Source organism: Apis florea, unplaced genomic scaffold, assembly GCF_048593485.1.
Source record: "Apis florea isolate Af1SG1 unplaced genomic scaffold, ASM4859348v1 contig_2291_pilon, whole genome shotgun sequence".
Lineage (NCBI taxonomy): Eukaryota > Metazoa > Arthropoda > Insecta > Hymenoptera > Apidae > Apis > Apis florea.
Window position 1 is genome coordinate 4434102 of NW_028256553.1, and position 19830 is coordinate 4453931.

Sequence of the window (19830 nt, forward strand, 5' to 3'; positions counted from 1 at the left end):
ATTGAAAGACTTATGTGAAAGTGATATAAATGATATAATATTTCATTTCGTGAAAATGAATAGATAAAAATTGAAGAAATGAGAAAATTTATATACATTATTACTATATTTAGTATTAAAATAAAATTATTAACAATTGTCAACATGAGAATTTCAAAATATAAACAAATTTTAAAAAAATAAATGTGTAAAATACATAAAAAATAAATAAATAAATACAATTTTTTTATCTTTGTTTTTTATTAATATTTTTAGATCCATTGTCTTCATCTTAATATTATACTTCGGATATTTGTATTAAAAACTTGAAAATTTTTTAAAAATCCTTAATCTAATTACTAATTATTATTTACTCCCATTAATTATTTGATCTTATTATTAATCTATTGATTTAAATTATATTTCTAAAGAAATAGCAATAAAATTAACAAATATCAACAATTATAATTTAATTGTTATTCAATAAAGATTTATTAATAAATGAAATTACTTTCTACGTTTAAAAATATTACAGAGATGTAACTATTATTATTTTTTTTTTCAGATAAAGTTTATACCAATCTTTCCATTAAATTCTTAAATTTTATTTTTATTTTTATTTTAAACTCGATAAAACTTAAATAACCTTGTAAAAACGTATAAAAATTGACGCAAAAAACTACTTACATACTGAGATAGAAAATATTAATTACATTCGTGTATGTGAGTTGACAGGCAGAGATCTAAAAGTATCTTTATGCTCGTGACGCGATAAAAACGAAGCGTAGACGTAAGATCAAGTTGCCCAGTTATAATAAGAGAACAGATGAAAGGATGTTGTGGCCGACGAAGGAAATCAAGTAAAAAACGATAGTGCTATCGATAGACCAAAACTCGGTTAAGGTGAGGCCATTCACCTAAATAAATATTATCATCGATTGTTAATGTTGCATCCCACTCCTCATTGCTATACGTAAATATATTCCTTTTCATAAACATAAATAATCTTAGCTGAAAATGAATGACTAGAAATATGATATTTAGCTAAGAAGAAATTCTGAGAATAATTATTTTTATTCGTCGAATATTTTTTTCAATTCAATTGATCAATAATAAAGGAAACTTTGGATATTTATATTTTTTTAATTTCAGCTATGTAGAATTTTGTACAATTAATGGATATAGAGAAGAAAGTGTTGTATATCACATTAAAAATGACAATATAATTTTTTTTGCAAAATTCTGTAACAACAATAATTATTTTCTGAGTAATTTTGTGAATTTATCAGCAATAGATAACAAATAATCATGTATAATTTTCTATGCAGTTCTCTTTTTAAAGTTCAATTCAATATTGAAAGATTCATTTACAAGTATTATACATACATTAATTTTCCAAATTTCAAAATGGATTATAAAGACATGTAAGATGATATTGAAATTGAATATATTAATATAGATATGCGAAATAAGAAATTATAGTAGTTAAAACTTTTTCGATGATCTATCTCCTAAAAAAAAAAAGAAATCAAATTTTACAATATTCATTTTGATATTCATTCATATATAATGAAACTAATATCATAGTAAAATCAAATAAGAGTAATGACATTATATCAGAATCAAATTAGATTAATGTCAAAAAGAAGATAAAGTGCCGTCAGAAATTAAATTTACTATTGGAGTTAAGAATGTTGGTCTTCAATTTTAAAACAACGATGAAAGGAAGATAATACTTTGCTTTTGGAAAACATACGAAAGATATCCTTTTCTGCATGTTATAAAATTATTTTAAAAATCATTAGATTTAACAAATTTAAATTATACTATAATAATAATAAATAAATAAAAATCATTGAATTTTATGTTGAACATTTTAATTTGTTTAGTTTAAAGTAAATACAAGGGAACAACATTGGTACAAATCGAATTCAAAAAACTAGTATTTATCGTAATATGATTAAAGTATTTATACAAAACAATTAAAATCTTGAAAATTAAATTCGAACAAATATCTAAAATTAAAAACTTGAACTGTGAAACTATAATTTAAATTTTCACCTGATTTCGTAATTCAAATTTTGAGAACGAACGTTTCAAACTTCAATGTTCAGAAATTGAAATTCACGACTTTATTATCTCTTATCTCTTCTCTTATCCCTTCATAAAACCTAATCCTTCACTTAACCACTTTCAAAACTCTTAAGAATTATTGTTCCACATAAAATGGATCTGCTCGGGATTCGACAACATCTCGATACCGTTTCCACGAAACTTATCTACTAAGATTCTAAACTGTATCTTCCTCCTTCGTTCAAGGTATATTACAAATGGATTCCGTTGATTGAACGCGTCAATTCACATTAAAAGCGGTGGAATAGGCTATGGAGAATTAACCGATGACAGAGCCCCGAATGGAATCGACTTTATCACGGATCTAAATTCAGTCTCATTGTCGTGACTCACAATTCCCTTAGATCGAAATATGTGGGCCCACGTGGTACCTGATCAAAGGTCGCACACACTCGCGGAGCCACCTTCTCAACCATAGGTAGAGCAGCACACGTATCGTTCTTTAACGAGCATGCGGGCTCAACGTTGGAAATTCCGCTCGATTTAACTGTAATTGTTTAATTGAAGATCCTCCTCGTCCGGAGAGATGCTACAACAGCTAATTGCTGACGTGAACCATGCTCTACCACCCTTTTGAACTGCAAAAATTCACGAGATGTTAGCTGCATGAGATGGATTATTTTAGGTTAGATTCTATAAAAATTTGAAGATAATTTAAGTGTTGAAATTGAAAATTTCTTTACTTAATAAATTTTTTCAAGCTAATGTATCATGAAAATATCTCAAGTGCATTCTGAAAATATACTAATTTAATATCTATATATATAAAATATATAAAATATTTGATATTTATTAATATTTATGTATAATGTTGGAAAGTGTTGAAAATAGTGATGTGGAAAAATTGATCGATACGATAATTCAAAAATCATTATTATATTTAAAGTTATACATTAATATTATAAATAAAAAATATTTCAAACGTGTTATTTATATAAAATGTATTTCACAAATTTAATGTATCGAGAAAATTTGATTGATTTTAAAAAATGTCACTAACTCAAAAAGTTTGGAAAATACTATTTAATGTAATAATATATTTTTGTGATAAACTTAAGCAACATTTTAATTATCAATAAAATATGACTATCAATAATATGATCCATAATATATGACAATATGATTTGTTATAGTTTTGAAATAAATAGATACATTACAACAGAGTTTTAAAATAATAATTCTTCGTTGATGCCTCGTGATAAGTAGTATTATATTTGTAAGAACAAGAAAGGATAATAACTTCATTTCAGTGGCAATTCGAAACGCGTGTAAATTACAATGAAACGCGTACCAGAGCGAAAAGAATCAACAATCTCAATTAACAGAACTCATATTATAATATACAACATATACAAATATGGCACATGCTATGCGAAAATAATCTTGTACATCGATATTAAAATTATCTTTCCATTTATATCATTACATTAAATATATAAAATAATTCTTCTTTTTATCCTACTAATTTGACAATTCTATGAATATATTATCTTTCATCTATTATACTTCAAATCTTGATCAATTCTTTATACAACTCTTACTTTATACAAATTATATGCAATTATATTTATTTTTCTTCCTAAGATTGTTAATATACTTTTTTTATATTGAATTTAATATCTAATAAATTATTCCTTCTTTTATTCTAAAAATACAACAAAATGAATAATTGCATTCAATCGTAATTGCAATTGTTAATATAATTAATATCTAATCAAATAGAAAAAGAAATTCACAGGACAATAAATATAGTATGAATCTCGATAATTCAAACTTTCAAAATCAAATTTTTTCTCTAGAAATTTTAATTTTCAAAAGAAATTCAATAATAAAAATTCAATGTACAAAAGAAAAAAAACTTCGTGAATATTATCTTTTGTTTCCAAACATTCGAGATAATTCTAACAATTAAAAAAAATAAGATATAAGCGAATAATCGATTATTGACGTTGTAAAGTGCAACATATAAGCATTTAGCTTGTGATTAAATTTAAATTATAAAGATAAAATACCATTTATTTAAACGCATGGCAAACAATTCGAATTAAAATGATTTCTATCTTGATTTCCATAGCGGAAAAAAGAAAAATTAATAAAATTTTCGTCTTATAAAGATTTTTGAAATGTTCGATTATTTATATTTAAACGAACACTCTCGTTTATAGTTTTATTCAAGAAAATTCTCCTGTGCGAAATTGTCTCGTACGAACGATCTCGATCTGCTTGGACTGGCAATCGGTTCTACGGGGGTGAAAATCGTGGCACGTGACCCGCGGGTACTCGCTCGTAGGGGGAAACTGGCCCTGCACTACCGGCCCTCTTCTCTGCGAGTTACCTTTACTGCGTTTACTATTCTCCATTGTACATGACTACCATACGGGACCAAAGGAGGCTGCGAGAGAGATCGCGTGAGTCATCCGTTCTGTGCCGAGTTCCCATTGGCGTAGAATAATTCTGAAATATTTTTGCTCGAATGTCAACGAGATCAGAATGCGTTTATAGGATTTTTAATGATTTCATAATAAAAATAAAATTGAAAATCGTAAACATGTTTTTTAGAATTTTAACGATTTCAATTTCATTTAAATGTTCTTATTTAACGTGATTTTTATAAAAAGAGAAATTGGAAGAAAATAGTAAAAAAATGAATGATTATGATAGTAATGCGAGAAATGAAAATCGAAGATAAAAATCATTACTTTGTTTTTATCTATTTTTATTTATAAATAAAAATAATTAGGAATGAATGAAGAATGTAATGATTTTAAATTGAAATCTGAGATAATAAAGTTAAAATGCGAATGTTATTTAAAATTATTTATCAGAAAAATTTGTTTACGAGAATATGAGTGTAAATTTATAAATTTATATATTTATATTATAAACAATATTAAGTTTAAAAATATAGATAATATTACTGTAATATTACACAAGTAATGATAAATTAATAATCCATTCATGGACTATTATAAATATAATATGAATTCGTAATGATTTCTTCATTTCTAAAAAATCAATTCAACATTCGTCTAATTTTCAAACGAATTTGAGTGTTTCGAGTCGAACGATAAAGAAAACGATGCAAAAAAAATTTCACCAATGAAGTTTAAGAACAAATGACACTCTTATTAAATTAATTCAAGCGACATCATTATTTTACATTTTTAAAAAAATTTATTCTATTCCAAAATAGATTCTCACAAAAAAAGATTTCATCGATGTCATCTGACGAAACTAGTGTAAAGAGAGAAGAAAGGAAATGAAAAGAGGAAAAGATTTTTTATGAGTTCCATTTTCTCGAAGGTCAGTGTAAACTCCGCGTCGCCATTGATTCGTCTTTTCACTAGATAAGAATTGTATTTCATTTTAAATGGTCGTTTTATCGGTTCCTCGATATTGCGACTAACGGCTGGAAATCCTCGCATGTAACGATTTTCTTTGTTTCGTCGCGAGATAAAAACAACTCGTGGTCACCAAATGATGGCCTCCGCGTGATCATAACACGATTGTTAAGGAACCTCTTTGCTTGTTCACTCAGTCACACACGCCACGTTAAATCGAATTAATTCGTTGCTACCGGTACCGATCAGACTGGATATGCGGGTGTTCTCTATCAATTTTTAGTGGTCCCATCATCTAATGTGATTTTCATAGCCAATAAAAGATTTTCTTCATGTATATTTTTTTATTTATATACGTATAGAAATTTTTACAATAGATATTGTGGAATGTATGGATGAAAAAATTTTTCCCCCTTTTTTTTTTTTGATTCGAATAGATAATCAATTCTTTCTTTTTTTTTTTTTTTTTTTTTTTTTTGTTAAATATGAACAAGAGAAACGGAGAATAGAAGACGTAAACATGACGAAAAAATTAAGGAGATAAAAATTAATTGAATCGTGATTAATAAAATAGATGTCTCTTATGAACAACATTATGATTTTCTATATGATAAATATAATTTTTAACGAAATATTTGAAAAGATATTTAATTGTTATTTAGTCATTCCAATGAGGAATGTATTTTTCTGAAAATGAAGTTTAAAATAATAGAATTCATCGTAATAGAGCTGGTTTTATAAAAAGAGAGTAGAAACTTGACAGAAATATCATAAATAATTGTAGAAAATAAGAGACTATTACAGACTGATATTTCCAGATTGTTTACTTCCATTTACTAAAAAAACAAATTACTTATGGATAGATTTAAAAAGAGATAAAAAAATAAAATACCCTATTTATAGAAAACTGTATTGTACAAAATTTTCAAAAAAGAAAGGCAAAAAATATCTTCGAAAAAAGAAATGTAATTATAAATCCATCAAACAAAAATATCTTTAATATTTTTAATTTTTTAATGAAATAAATCCGAAAAATATTTCATTTTTTCAATTTTTAAAAAAAAAGAGAAATATTTAGATCGATATCATGTGAAAGGGAAAGATTTAGTGAAAATTCTTAACTACCTACGTCACTGTGTCCCGAGCCACGATGCATCAGTCTGGCTTGCATCTGTATGTATTTAAGCTAGGGGGAACCCCTATGTGACATCATCCCCCTCCATACGTGCGGCTGATTCGTTTCGCTGGCTGACTTCTGTCGCCTAACTCGAAAACACCCCTGAACCCTGCCACCTCCCTTTACCTTTAATCTTTATCAATCCATCCAGCCGAGCCGGAATCGAACCAAGGAACGGACGGCGCCGCGCATTATTCACGCCCGATAGCTTCTCAACCCTCCGCTCGTCCTTCGAGCTTTACCTTCCACCACCGATACCACCCCTTTTTCTCATCCCTTCTTCTAGCTAAATACTTTTCGTAGAGTTCACTAACGATTCATTCTAGCGATTCGATTCATGATAATCGTCACAAGTATTATCGAGGTTAAGAAATGGGCAATTTGTTTATTGAGATTTTTTTCAATTTAAAGAATTTGAAATTGATGAATACTTTTGATAGAATGGATTTGATGAAATAGTGGTTTTTTTCGTTTAGGAATTTATAATAATTATTTACAAATTTATAATAATTATTGTTAAGAATTTGCAGGAATTTGTTAAGAATTGTTTTTTATTTTGAAATAATATATAATATTCTTTTTTTTTTAAATTGATGAATTATATTGTTGAATATGTGAGTATATTGAAAATAAAATTAAAAAAAATAATAATAATATAGTAACATAGAAGTTAATTAAATAAAAATTATGATTATTTTTAAAAATTTCTTTATTATTTTTTACATAAGAAATATCGCTTAGAAAATATTTTACATTTTATTATAAAATATTTTTTATATATATTTTTTAAGTTAGATAATTAATTCATTCAATTTTTTTATTTTATATTGGAGTAATATAAGAACCTGTAAATAAATACTTATACATTTCTGTATATCACAGTTTAGGTAGAAATAGGCGTACAGGTAGGTGGAGTCTTATATACAGGGATAACCAATAATAGCCACACCTACTAGTCATCATTTGCTTCCGTTTCTTTACCTGAAACGAAGATAGTTAGATTAATAGTAAGATCATAAAGAGAAAACGAGAGAAGATAACCATAAAGATTATATATACATATAAATTGCAAAATCATAAGAACTATCTCTAATTTATCTGAATTTTATGTTTTAATTTTTTTTAGAATAAAAATAAATATTTTTTCAAGATAAAATTGATTAATAATGTAGTAATATTGTTAATAATTAAAAATTAATAATTTATAATTATTATATTGAGATTGACTTTTAATTAATACTTTTAAAGTATCAATATATATTTATAAAATATATAAAATAAAAATAATATTAAATTGTAATATACACATCAAAGTTTAATTATATTAAATCAAGTTTTTATAATTTTTAATAATATTGATTGATTTTATATGATTTTTATAATTTATGTATAATATAAAATTCTTACATTATATTATCGTATGATCACGGTATTAGTATTGTTATATTGTATTATTGTATTATATTGTATTACAATTAAAATATAACATAATATAATCTTATATTATTATATTATAAAATATTCTATTATTTTCTTTATTCTTTTTAATGTTCCCGCCAAAGATTTTTAAATATTTTTTTAAATTAATGAAAGAATTTTATTTCCGGTTATTACACTGTTTCATGTAGTCATTTCACATCTATGCATTCCGAAAAGCATCCATATTGTTTCATTTATACAGTCTTTTACTAGCAAAATCACATTTCCACCAATCAGATACATGATCAACAGTAAACGAATATTTTTTGAACACACTTGGAAACTACCAGCGAGAAATTTTTGCAAATTTTATCCTTGATTTTGTTTAATTTTTGTATTTTCACAAATTTTATCCTTAAAACACTATACTTATAAAATTTAAAAAATTTGTATTTGAAATAATTCGAAGACATTTTTAAACAAGCCAAAATTAATCCCGTGAAATTAGAAAAGAATTAATAAATATGACTGTTCTAACGGACCTATCAGCATTTCGCAAGTGCGACCCGTGATTCCTTGCGCGTTGGAGTTCAGATCAAGGTTTTCTGATCGGTCATAGTTTGAGGAGGTGAAAAGTGTGGCGGTGCTTTATTCGATATTCTTTATGATATCTTATATTTAACGGTTGGCTTCTGAATTTCTTTCGCAGCCGTAAGTAATGAGAGTTTGATTACCTCATGCTGTAGGATCTTCTAGGAAAATTATACTATTGCGACGTACGCAAGAGATCGAGATGATTCCAGGCGAACGTCAATCTTTCTGTTCCCATTGGTGCCAAAATGTCTAATCTAACATAATCTATTATAGAATATAGAATATCTCATAAACAAATACGCAACATCATTCGATCTTGCGATTTTTATCGTATTTTGCTTCCAAACTAATATCTTCGAGACTACACCCCATTCCTAATATCGTTGCTGAATTTTAATACCTAACCCTCAATAGCTCATTGTCAAATAGCTTCAAGGTATTCCTAGTCCCCATTAACGAATTGATTATATACAGAATAATTTTTATACATTTTCGCTCAATTTTATCTTGTTCGTAAATATATATATATTTTCATCAAATTATTTAATCATATTAATATCATAAATGTTATTTTTGTATAACATGTAGTTTCATCTATTATACATATTTAAATAGTACTGTTGTATAGTACTGTTGTAGTAACGACTTTTTTAAATAAAATATTGTAAATATTAATTTGAACAGGTCAAATATATTTATAAAAATAAATTACTATATTTCAATAAATTTATATATAAAAATGTAGCATATATATATATACACACACACACACACACACACACACACGTACACACATGTATATATATATATATATATATATATATATATATGCGTACTCATACATATATACATAGATATTTATATGTATATTTAATAACTATATCTAGACATATTAATTATTTGTTATAATAATTATTTTATAAATAAAATATATATTGCTTTTAAATAATTATCATAAAAAAAATTTAATAATAATAAAATTTAATAAATAAATAAAGTCAAATAATTTGGTATATTAATTGTGCTCAATATGATTATAATTGTCTTGTTAATTAATAAGTTTTATATTATTCCCTTTAGTTTTAATTAGGAAAATTGAAAATGTTACATAATAAATGAAAATTTTTTTTATGTATACACATCATTTTATTTTAAAGGAAGTTCAATAAATTTTTGAGATATATTTTCATTAAATATTTAAAATTTCTTAATGTATTTTCTTTTATTAATATATTTTATGATATTATTATTTAATAATATTATTAATATTTTGTTTTTGAATAAATTTTAGATGTCAGCCGCAACTACACATAAATATCGTTATAAAAATGTGGGTCTGGACTCACAAGAACTGAGAAGACGTAGAGAAGAGGAAGGTGTCCAATTAAGAAAACAGAAAAGAGAACAACAATTATCAAAAAGACGTAATGTTCCTAATATGGTTGCTGATGATGATAATGTTACAGGAAATGAATCTGCTTATCCTGCACCACAATCAGTAAATTTAAATTTTTCAATATAGAAAATATTTCTATTTAAAATTATTTATTATCCATTATTATCTAATTATTATCTATTTAAAATTTAAATGTATTTTATTTATTTTACAGAAAACCTCCATTATTGTACTTGAAATGGTGCAAGAATTGTATAGTCCTAATCCAGAAGCTCAATTGGCAGCTACGCAAAAATTTAGAAAAATGTTATCTAGAGAACCAAATCCTCCAATAGATGAAGTTGTAAAAACTGGAATTGTACCTAAATTCGTTGAATTTCTAGAGAATAATGCAAATTGTACATTGCAGGTTAGTGAAAAATTATTTTTGAAATATATAATATATTTTTATATATTTTTAATATATATAATAAATAATTTAATATATCTATTTAATTATAATTTAATTTAATTATAAATATACATATTAAATATAAAATAATATATTATATTTTTGTATAATAATAAATGCTTAAAATGACCTCAGTTTGAAGCTGCTTGGGCTTTAACGAATATAGCGAGTGGAACGTCTCAACAAACGCGTGTAGTAGTAGATGCAGGAGCTGTACCTATTTTCATATCATTACTTGGTTCTGAATATGAAGATGTTCAAGAACAGGCAGTTTGGGCATTGGGCAATATTGCAGGAGATAGTCCTGAATGTAGAGATCATGTATTAGACAGAGGAATCCTTACTCCTCTGTTGCAGTGGGTTTCAAATTTTAAGTTTTTTGATTTTTATTTAAATAATAGAAAATAAATATTTTCTCTATTTTTTTTTTCTTTTTTTTTTAGATTACTTTCTAAAGCAACACGTTTATCAATGACACGTAATGCAGTGTGGGCATTATCCAATCTTTGTCGAGGCAAGACTCCACCACCAGAATTCACAAAAGTTGCACCATGTTTACCAGTTTTAGCTCATTTTCTCAATCATACTGATAGTGACGTTCTTGCCGATGCTTGTTGGGCTCTTTCCTATTTAAGTGATGGTCCGAATGAAAAAATTCAGGCAGTTATTGATGCAGGTGTATGCAGACGTTTGGTAGAGTTACTTATGTAAGTAATTCTATGATATAAATTGAATTATACCATTTTATTAAAATATTTATACAAGAAAATACAATATATCATATTTTTTGAATTAGGCATCAGCAAGAAAATGTTGTCAGTGCTGCGCTTCGAGCAGTGGGCAATATAGTTACAGGTGACGATGTACAAACACAAATTGTTCTTAATTGTTCTGCGTTACATTGTTTGTACCATCTATTGAATTCGTCTCAAGAAAGTATTCGTAAAGAAGCTTGTTGGACAATTTCTAATATTACGGCAGGAAATCCTCAGCAAATTCAAGTTCGTATATATTTTTAAAAAGCATAAATTTTATCAATTAAAGTTTCTCTTATTAAAAAACAAATGGATTTTTATTTTAACAGGCTGTCATCGATGCCGGTATATTTCCCGTCCTAATTGATATTTTAGCAAAAGCAGAATTTAAAATCCGAAAAGAAGCAGCATGGGCGATTACTAATGCTACAAGCGGTGGTGCACCGGAACAAATACGTTATATTGTTGTTGAAGGATGCATTCCACCATTGTGCAATTTGTTAACAGTAATGGATCCTAAAATTGTTCAAGTTGCATTAAGCGGTTTAGAAAATATCTTGCGCGTGGGAGAACAAGATGCTGCCTCGCATAATGGTATTAATCATTATGCAGTATTAATCGAAGAATGTTTCGGTAAGTATGAAATTAAAAGAAATAACTTCGATTGAAAAATATTACTATAAATTATATTGCAATGTTTCAGGCCTAAACAAAATAGAATTTTTGCAATCTCATCAAAATGTAGAAATATATCAGAAGGCCTTCGATATAATTGAACGATATTTTGGTTCTGAAGAAGAGGATACTCGAGTGGTACCTACTATCGATGCACAAGGACAACAGTTCCAATTCAGAGCACCTGATTCATCTCAATTACCTGTCCAGGGCTTTGAATTTTAATTTCGATTAGTTTTAATCGAATCTCCAAATGTATTATCTGGTTCAATCTTGTTTTGTTCCTTGTGTTTACATCTATTTTTCGTAAAAGGAACTTATCCAAAATGAAAGAAAAATATCAGTCAGATACAAAACAGTGGTATATTTATACATATACTTTGAATTCGTTTGTATTGATCAGAATATCAGCAAAAAAAATCTTGAAGTGATCAGTTTTTTGCTCGACGATAAAGATGAGTAAAATGTTTATACGCAGTTATTTTAAGTGGTTTTCTCTTATTATTTTAGCTACACCATATGCATCATTTTAAGTTTATTACAAAAATGCAATTGTTTATTACGAATCTATATCAAATTGTGACAATGCTTTTACTTTTTAAGCTTTGAAGCAATTTGAATAATTTCGTATTCATATTTGAACGCATAACATAAATCATATTAGTATTGAACATTTAGTTTATTAAAATTAACAAAGTAAACACTTTAGTGCTTAAGTAGAAACAAATAATTACGGAAACAATGATCAGGACAATTTACTATTGAGGTAAACTTATACCTCGAACGACGTATGACTGACTCAGAATTACGAAAACTTGCACAACTGGCAAGACATAAATGACTGAAGTACGCGACTACGTAGCCAACACTGACAACTTATGCAACGCGTTACTCACATCCTTACTACATTAGGTAGGAACATGACCAATTAAACTTTTTTACTGTAAATACGTATCTTGTAATTTTAAGGCTATTTTATACAGAATGCCCTAAAAAAAACAATATTTATGTTATATTAATGTGATCTTTAAAAAAATCATTTTAAAAAACATACATATAAATGCATGTTTAATATTTTATTCAATATTGGCATAAATATGTTGTTAGAATATTGTAATTGTTCAAATTATGAAATTTTATTATATTTTTTCATTTATATAAAGTATAAAAATATTTAAATTATCAATGTAAATGATTATATTGAAACTTTTAATATTTAAATTTTCAACAACAATTTTAATAAATAGATATTTTACAAATATATATATTTATATTTTTCAAATGAAAGTAAATTTTTAGTCGTATCATCAATATCAACAGTATTTGTAATTGTATTAAATTTTGGACATTCTGTATAAAAGGTCTGTGACTGTATAAAATGTATTTATTATTTAGGTTTGACGGTACCATGCTATATTATGCAAAATATATAAATATATATATAAATATATATTACCTACTTTTAGTTACGGACTTGAATTATTACGACAGAGGAGGACTGTATTATAAGAAATTCGTAAGCAATCATTTTGCTAATACGATATTTTAGCAAAGTGTACACTTATGAGTATTTGTTGCCAATTTATAAAATGCTTATCAAATAAGATATAAGCATATTGAAAAGAAAATTTACCATCTTGTGTTGCACATGCTGTTCTGAAATAAATAGTAGTCAAAATATTTTGAAATGTTACTGTTGAAGAAATTATATACAAGAATTTGTTTTTTATGGATACATCATTCAATTTACTTGATCTTCCTCAAATATATATGTAAATGTATCATTTATATAAGCAACTAAATTTTGATACTAAATAATTATCGTAATTTATTTCAATGATATTCGATTTTGTAAGAAAAGTTGTTAAAAAAATTTGTTTATAAGTTTGCAAAAATACATTTTTTTCTAGTATAATAGGAAATAAACGAAATAAATTGGTTTTTCTACTAATGCGATTCCATTTATAATATATAGGAGAAACGCATTGTAAATTGGCAATTTAAGACATGAATAACAATACGTGGACGAGGACCGACATGTTACACTATAAGATACAATCACAGTATGACATGTATGAAGTGAATTTATTCATTGTACTTTATTTTAAAGCTGCATAAACATGTCATTCAAGAGCATAATTGAAATCATGCCAGAGGCATTGATCTTGTTGTTATATTTTTTGAAAATTTGTAGAATCCGCCAAATCCATTGGAATCTTTATCTATCAAAATGTTGATTTTCTGTACTGTCATTTGACGTAATAAAATAAAGTTGAATATTAATATACAAAAATGTTTATTTCCTTCAGTTTTAATACATAAACATATTTATATTATTTATAATACTCTACAATAACAAAATTATACATATTATTTTTATGTATTATAATGTTATTACAATATAGTAATTAGTTATACTTATTAGGAACTTATTTAAATAGAACAATCTGCATAATTGAAATTTATATTTGATTCTGAACGTATTGGTACAATTATTCCATCTGTAAGTCTAGTTATTAATGGATCTAAAATATCTTTGTCCATATATTTTGATAATCTTCTAAATATTTGCTTTTCAATAAATTCTAATTCCCTTTGAGATGATTTATATCCATCAACAATTATTGTTATTATATATATAGTACGTTCAACTAAAGGCTTTTCTCTATCACAAAAATTATGAAAAGCTTTTAATGCCTCCGTGTTTATACTTAATAAATCTTGTATTATCTAAAACAGATTTTTTTTTTAATAGAATTTGCTTTTAAATATAATTCTATATATATATATATATATATATATATATATATATATATATATATAATAAAAAAAGATAAAATAGATAAAAAAAAAAAACAAAAAGCAATTATATAAATACTCACTACTGCCTTTTTTTGTATGATTTGACTTTTTAAATTATAAATAGTTTGTCCAACATCATTTGGAAAATCATTTGCTGTTAATATTAAATAATCATTACTACCTAAAATTTTGCCACTCAATTGTCCAAGTAATTGAGCTAAGCAATTCAAAGTACCAGTTTCATTTCCAAACAAAATAATAATTGAAGGTTTTAAAGGAAATGAGACTGCATCATATATTCCAGCTGATATATCATTCCAAATGTTGAATTTTTGATTATGAAATCGTGTCTGAATTTTTTGTATATATTTATCTAATATGTTATTTATCTCAGTTAAATTTTTTTTTTTTGTTTCAATAATTGTTTCTGAATTTTGAATATTTTGAATATTTAAGGCAAAAATAAAAAAAAGTAGAAAAATAATACAAAACAAAAATAATTTGAAATTATTTGAAAAAAATCTTTTCTTTTGTTTTTGTTCTTTATGGGAAAAAGAATCTTTATTAATATTAGAACATGTATTTAATTTATGATAATTTCGTCTATATATTGTTGTAGAAGGAGAATTTTGTGGAGTAATATTAAAAGATTGATTTGCACTTGAATTATGCGAAGTATTAAAATATTCTGGTATAATATCTTTTGAGTTATTTAATGTATAATTATTTTTTTCATTATTAACCTTCATAACCTTATCATTGTCATTATCATCATCATCATCATCGTCATCATCATCATCATCATCATTATCATCATCATCATCATTACCAGTATATTGAATGCCAGAAGCTCTATACAATTCTTGATTTTGTTGTTTAGTTTTGTACATATTTACCAATAAATTTTTAGAATTTTTAGAAGAATTGATTTCCTCACTTACATTAATACTTCTTAGAGGTGGACGTGCTTTAGGAACAGGTGGTTTACAAAGTTCTATTTGATTATTTGGCTGAAAAGACCATATTATTTATATTTAATGATATTGCAAATGCATGTATAATATTATATATATTCAAATTTTTATATTTGTTACTTAATAAATTTACACTACTAATTTTTACATACACTAAATTTTTTCATATTTTATATAATTGAATTCATTATGATCAATAAAATTAAATAAATAAATACCATGAACGTTATATATATCTTTTTAATAACTCTTAAATTTACTAATATTCTATACTATTTTATAAATTCAATTCGAATAAAATGATTATTTAAAAAAAAAAAAACACTTTAAATCAGTTAAAACTAATTTAATAGCATTTTCTAATTATTTAAAGTTAAGAAGATTATGATTTAAGTTTTTAATAATGCAATTTTATATGCATAACCTATACAAAATATTTTAATTCATATGAAAACATAAATAAAATATAGAAATTTATTATAAATATAAATGAATAAGTTATTTATTATATAGTAAATTAAGTACTTTTCTAGATTATATTGGTAAGCTTGTTATTACCTTCATGGAACAAAAAAAATTTTAACGTGATTTATAATAGAAAAATTGTACATACATATGAAAATTAAAATTTCATTTAAATAAATTATTTAATTTTTTTAAATGAACTAATTTTTAGTTAAGTTCACAAATCAATTTAATTAATGAAATTTCTATGACACCATTTTTATAAAATTATTTAAAATAATAATAAATATTTAAATTTTAAATCGAACATTTACAAGGTACAGAAGCTTCAATGATGTTGTAGTAAATTTTAAATAATCATTAAATATTTTTTATCATAGTACACTATTATTATTTTAAATAAGAAACTAAAAAATAATTATTTATTTTTTATTTATATTATATACTGCGATTATAAAAACATATTGATTTTTAATATACTAAATTTATAACAGAATTTTTATATATTAAATAATTTACCAAAAAAATGTATATCAAAGAAGCAATTTACTAAAAAAATACATATGCACATAAATTTTCTATTAAGTTAATTAAATATTTAACAAATATTATTTTATATAGTAATTATTAATTATTTTATATGATATATTTCTATTCATGAATTATTATATAAAAAATTATCAATTTTAACAAATTTTCGACATTAGTGCCACCATTGATATGCTGTGTCAACATATATGAATTGTTCCGGGATGTGTTGTCGAGAGGAATACATTTTTACAAATTTAATAAGCGATCGCAAGCATTGTTCGTTTGCAGACGTATCAAATACCTGATTTTCAGGATTCAAAGGATATTTTAGGATAATTTTATGGTGACGGCATGTGTGTTGATCCGTTAAAGAAAATATGTCATTGGGGTCCACTTACTGCTCTTGGTAGGTGAATAATAATAATAATTTAAATCGGTATTTTATTAAAAGGCAAACAAAAGAACATTTTTTGCTATTATGGATTATTAAATGTGATAACATACTGTTCTAAATACTAATGTATTTTAATAGTAAGTATCACTAAAAAATTGATTGTAGAAATGTTATGCGAATAAACTTGACAGATGAGTGCTTCCATTTTGTTTTATTCATATCATGATGAAATGCCGCGAAATTTGAATGTATTTTTGTAATTTTAACTACTTATAATGAATTTTGTAACATATAATTATTGAATACATAAATTATTTCAATTAGTTCATATATTATTTAATTTATTCATATTTATATTAATGTATTTTGTGTATATATATATATATGTTTTTTTGTGATACTGTTTTAGGAATTATAAAAATAATTACTTTGATGACAATACATTGTAGTAGACAATGGTGGCCACCACAAGAAAGTTTTTTTGGAGCAGTTAATTTTATTCTTTTTTTTTGTCTTAGTGGATCTACTCTCTTTCATTTTATTAGTGCTATTTATGAAGGACCTGGATTTCTTCCATTAAAATGGATACCGGTATTATAATATGTTTCTAAAAACATATTAATTAGTATGAAGATAAAATTTTTTAGTAAAAAATTTAATAATGCTTTTTTCTGTAGGAAAAAGCAACAGATACTCAATATTTACAATATTGTTCTGTTTGCGAAGGATATAAAGCACCAAGATCTCATCATTGTAGAAAATGTAAGATTTTGTATGATTATATGGATTTGATATTTTATAGTATTTTGAATTTATTTTTTATTTCCAGGTGCTCGTTGTGTTATGAAAATGGATCACCATTGTCCATGGATCAATAATTGTGTAGGACATTATAATCACTGTCATTTTACAGCATTTTTAGCAAGTGCAGTTGCTGGATGTTGTGTTTCTACTTTTACATTAGTTTCTTGGGTGATGACAGTATTATCATTGAAACCATTAGCATTTCCACCACCTTCTATATTTATTTTAATATTAGTTATCTTCAGTATTGGTTTGTCAATTGGTGTTATCCTTGCTGTTGGGACATTGCTTTATTTTCAAGTAAGATTTTTATACTTTTTATATAAAAAAAAATATATAATTTTATATAAAAATATAATAATGCAATATATATGTTTTATTATATATTTATTATAATTATTAATCATTAATTATATTAATATATAAATATATAATTAATTAATATATATATATATTATTAATTAATATATATATATATATTTTTCATAGCTATTGTCTATAATCAAAAACACAACAGAAATAGAAGCTTGGATATCAGAGAAAGCTCATTATCGACGATTTGGAACTAGAGATAAATTTATTTATCCTTATTCAAAAGGATGGCGTTTTAATTTGCAACAAGTTTTCACATGGGATTGTACACCAATAGGTGATGGAATTCACTGGCCTGTAATTGAAGGTTGTGACCAGTATACTTTAACGGTAATTTTATTCTATTTTATTCTAAATTTATTCTATATATAACTATATTCTATATATTATTATATTGATTTCTAAATTGATCTATTTTAAATTTGATGAAAATTTAATGAATATTTGCTTTTTTATTTTAGCGAGAACAATTAGCTCAAAAAAAAGATAAACGGAAGAGAGCTAAAACTTATAGAGTTATAGAAGAAGCATCTGGATCACGTTTGCCATTAAGACATGGTTGGGGTGTACTTTGTCATCCACCTTGCACTGATGAACCTCGTATTAAACTTCAAGTTGGAGATATTGTAATCGTAACTCGATGGAGAAAGTACGTTCACGTAAAAAATTATTAGCTATGAAATTATTTAATTGATCAACTTTATAGGTATTGGTTATTTGGAGAAAAGAAAGAGAATGACGAAAACTCAAAGCAAATACGAAACAGAGGTTGGTTTCCACGGCCTTGTGCCATTGAAGTGATTGAAAATGAAGTATACTCTTTTGCCTTAACAAAATCAGATTGAAACATTCCTTCTTTATATAGAATTTTTATAAAATATTTATGAATGTACCAGTGAATGAATATTTTTACGTTTTATATATAAGTGTTTATGATAAATAAGTGTTTTTAAATATTTTTATAATTTAATATGAAACAAATTCTCTTTAGAATTATTTAAAGTATCATTCATTATATTTATTAATAATAAAACAAAATTTTATTGTGCTTAATATAATTTGTATAAAAACAATTCCATAATATTTTTCATTTTTTTCTTATATATATATATATATATATATATATATTATATTTATAATAATGTAAGTACGCAAAAGTATACAAATATAAAACTTTATCATATTTTTATATGTCGAATTTTAATAATAATTACTATTTATTGTATAATCATTTGTAAATATGACATCATTATAATTGTTGTAAATAATACTTTCGATAATATTACGAGTAATGTATTAAGTTATGCATTTTTTAATTTGTTTGATAAAAGATTCTAATAATATGAATTCATATAATATTTTTATTTATAATTCATTTCATATATCATTTACAATTATGACTTATATAGTTAATTATTACATTAAATCAATGCATTTTATTATGTAAATTTTTATTAAGAATTTTTGTAATTAATAAATAAATTTTTCGCTGAAAATTATATTCACATGATTTTTATTTCAATGAAATCGGTCATGAATAATAGAATTAATAATTCTGTGAAAAATAA

General features: G+C 24.8%; 3 protein-coding genes and 2 long non-coding RNA genes across 12 annotated transcripts; 3 read left to right on the forward strand and 2 right to left on the reverse strand.

Annotated features, from left to right (window-relative positions):
• Nucleotides 1-706: 706 nt before the first annotated feature.
• Nucleotides 707-2769, forward strand: LOC147658318 (uncharacterized). The gene is made up of 3 exons (XR_015290706.1): nucleotides 707-882; nucleotides 2299-2530; nucleotides 2620-2769. It is a non-coding gene; the product is annotated as an uncharacterized LOC147658318 (long non-coding RNA).
• A 4552-nt stretch (nucleotides 2770-7321) lies between these two features.
• Nucleotides 7322-8899, reverse strand: LOC147658319 (uncharacterized). Its single transcript, XR_015290707.1, has 2 exons — nucleotides 8784-8899; nucleotides 7322-7611 (listed from the first exon to the last, which is right to left on the reverse strand). It is a non-coding gene; the product is annotated as an uncharacterized LOC147658319 (long non-coding RNA).
• Kap-alpha1 (karyopherin alpha1) lies at nucleotides 8597-14213 on the forward strand. The gene is made up of 8 exons (XM_012487410.3): nucleotides 8597-8760; nucleotides 9935-10141; nucleotides 10254-10448; nucleotides 10626-10846; nucleotides 10934-11197; nucleotides 11287-11491; nucleotides 11575-11878; nucleotides 11949-14213. Exons 2-8 carry the CDS (start codon nucleotides 9935-9937, stop codon nucleotides 12143-12145), a joined length of 1593 nt encoding a protein of 530 aa, XP_012342864.1. The 5' UTR covers nucleotides 8597-8760; the 3' UTR covers nucleotides 12146-14213.
• TORIP (Torsin interacting protein) lies at nucleotides 14200-17321 on the reverse strand. Of its 7 annotated transcripts, none has more exons than XM_086903195.1 (3): nucleotides 17091-17321; nucleotides 14803-15732; nucleotides 14200-14650 (listed from the first exon to the last, which is right to left on the reverse strand). In XM_086903195.1, exons 2-3 carry the CDS (start codon nucleotides 15610-15612, stop codon nucleotides 14354-14356), a joined length of 1107 nt encoding a protein of 368 aa, XP_086759321.1. In that variant the 5' UTR covers nucleotides 15613-15732; nucleotides 17091-17321; the 3' UTR covers nucleotides 14200-14353. The 7 variants fall into 7 exon arrangements, with proteins under 7 accessions (XP_086759321.1, XP_086759320.1, XP_086759323.1 ...); XM_086903194.1 differs by having other exon boundaries at nucleotides 16994-17096; XM_086903197.1 differs by lacking the exon at nucleotides 17091-17321 and adding an exon at nucleotides 16681-16910.
• Nucleotides 16837-19761, forward strand: LOC100865913 (palmitoyltransferase ZDHHC6). Of its 2 annotated transcripts, none has more exons than XM_003694224.4 (7): nucleotides 16837-17098; nucleotides 17496-17677; nucleotides 17764-17848; nucleotides 17916-18190; nucleotides 18380-18592; nucleotides 18724-18911; nucleotides 18969-19761. In XM_003694224.4, the coding sequence occupies exons 1-7, from the start codon at nucleotides 17044-17046 to the stop codon at nucleotides 19105-19107; spliced, it is 1137 nt and encodes a 378-aa protein (XP_003694272.2). In that variant the 5' UTR covers nucleotides 16837-17043; the 3' UTR covers nucleotides 19108-19761. The 2 variants fall into 2 exon arrangements, with proteins under 2 accessions (XP_003694272.2, XP_086759324.1); XM_086903198.1 differs by having other exon boundaries at nucleotides 16892-17098; nucleotides 17605-17677.
• Nucleotides 19762-19830: the final 69 nt, after the last annotated feature.

Excerpts from the sequence above, each read along its gene's own strand:
- LOC100865913 (XM_003694224.4), top strand. The coding sequence starts at position 17,044 with ATGTGTGTTGATCCGTTAAAGAAAATATGTCATTGGGGTCCACTTACT. Across the intron at positions 17,099-17,495 it reads GGGTCCACTTACTGCTCTTG|GAATTATAAAAATAATTACT; the intron begins GTAGGTGAATAA and ends ATACTGTTTTAG. Across the intron at positions 18,593-18,723 it reads GTGACCAGTATACTTTAACG|CGAGAACAATTAGCTCAAAA; the intron begins GTAATTTTATTC and ends TTTTTATTTTAG.
- TORIP (XM_012487411.3), bottom strand. Across the intron at positions 14,651-14,802 it reads TCATACAAAAAAAGGCAGTA|ATAATACAAGATTTATTAAG; the intron begins GTGAGTATTTAT and ends AATCTGTTTTAG.
- Kap-alpha1 (XM_012487410.3), top strand. The coding sequence starts at position 9,935 with ATGTCAGCCGCAACTACACATAAATATCGTTATAAAAATGTGGGTCTG. Across the intron at positions 10,847-10,933 it reads ATCCTTACTCCTCTGTTGCA|ATTACTTTCTAAAGCAACAC; the intron begins GTGGGTTTCAAA and ends TTTTTTTTTTAG. Across the intron at positions 11,492-11,574 it reads GAAATCCTCAGCAAATTCAA|GCTGTCATCGATGCCGGTAT; the intron begins GTTCGTATATAT and ends TTATTTTAACAG.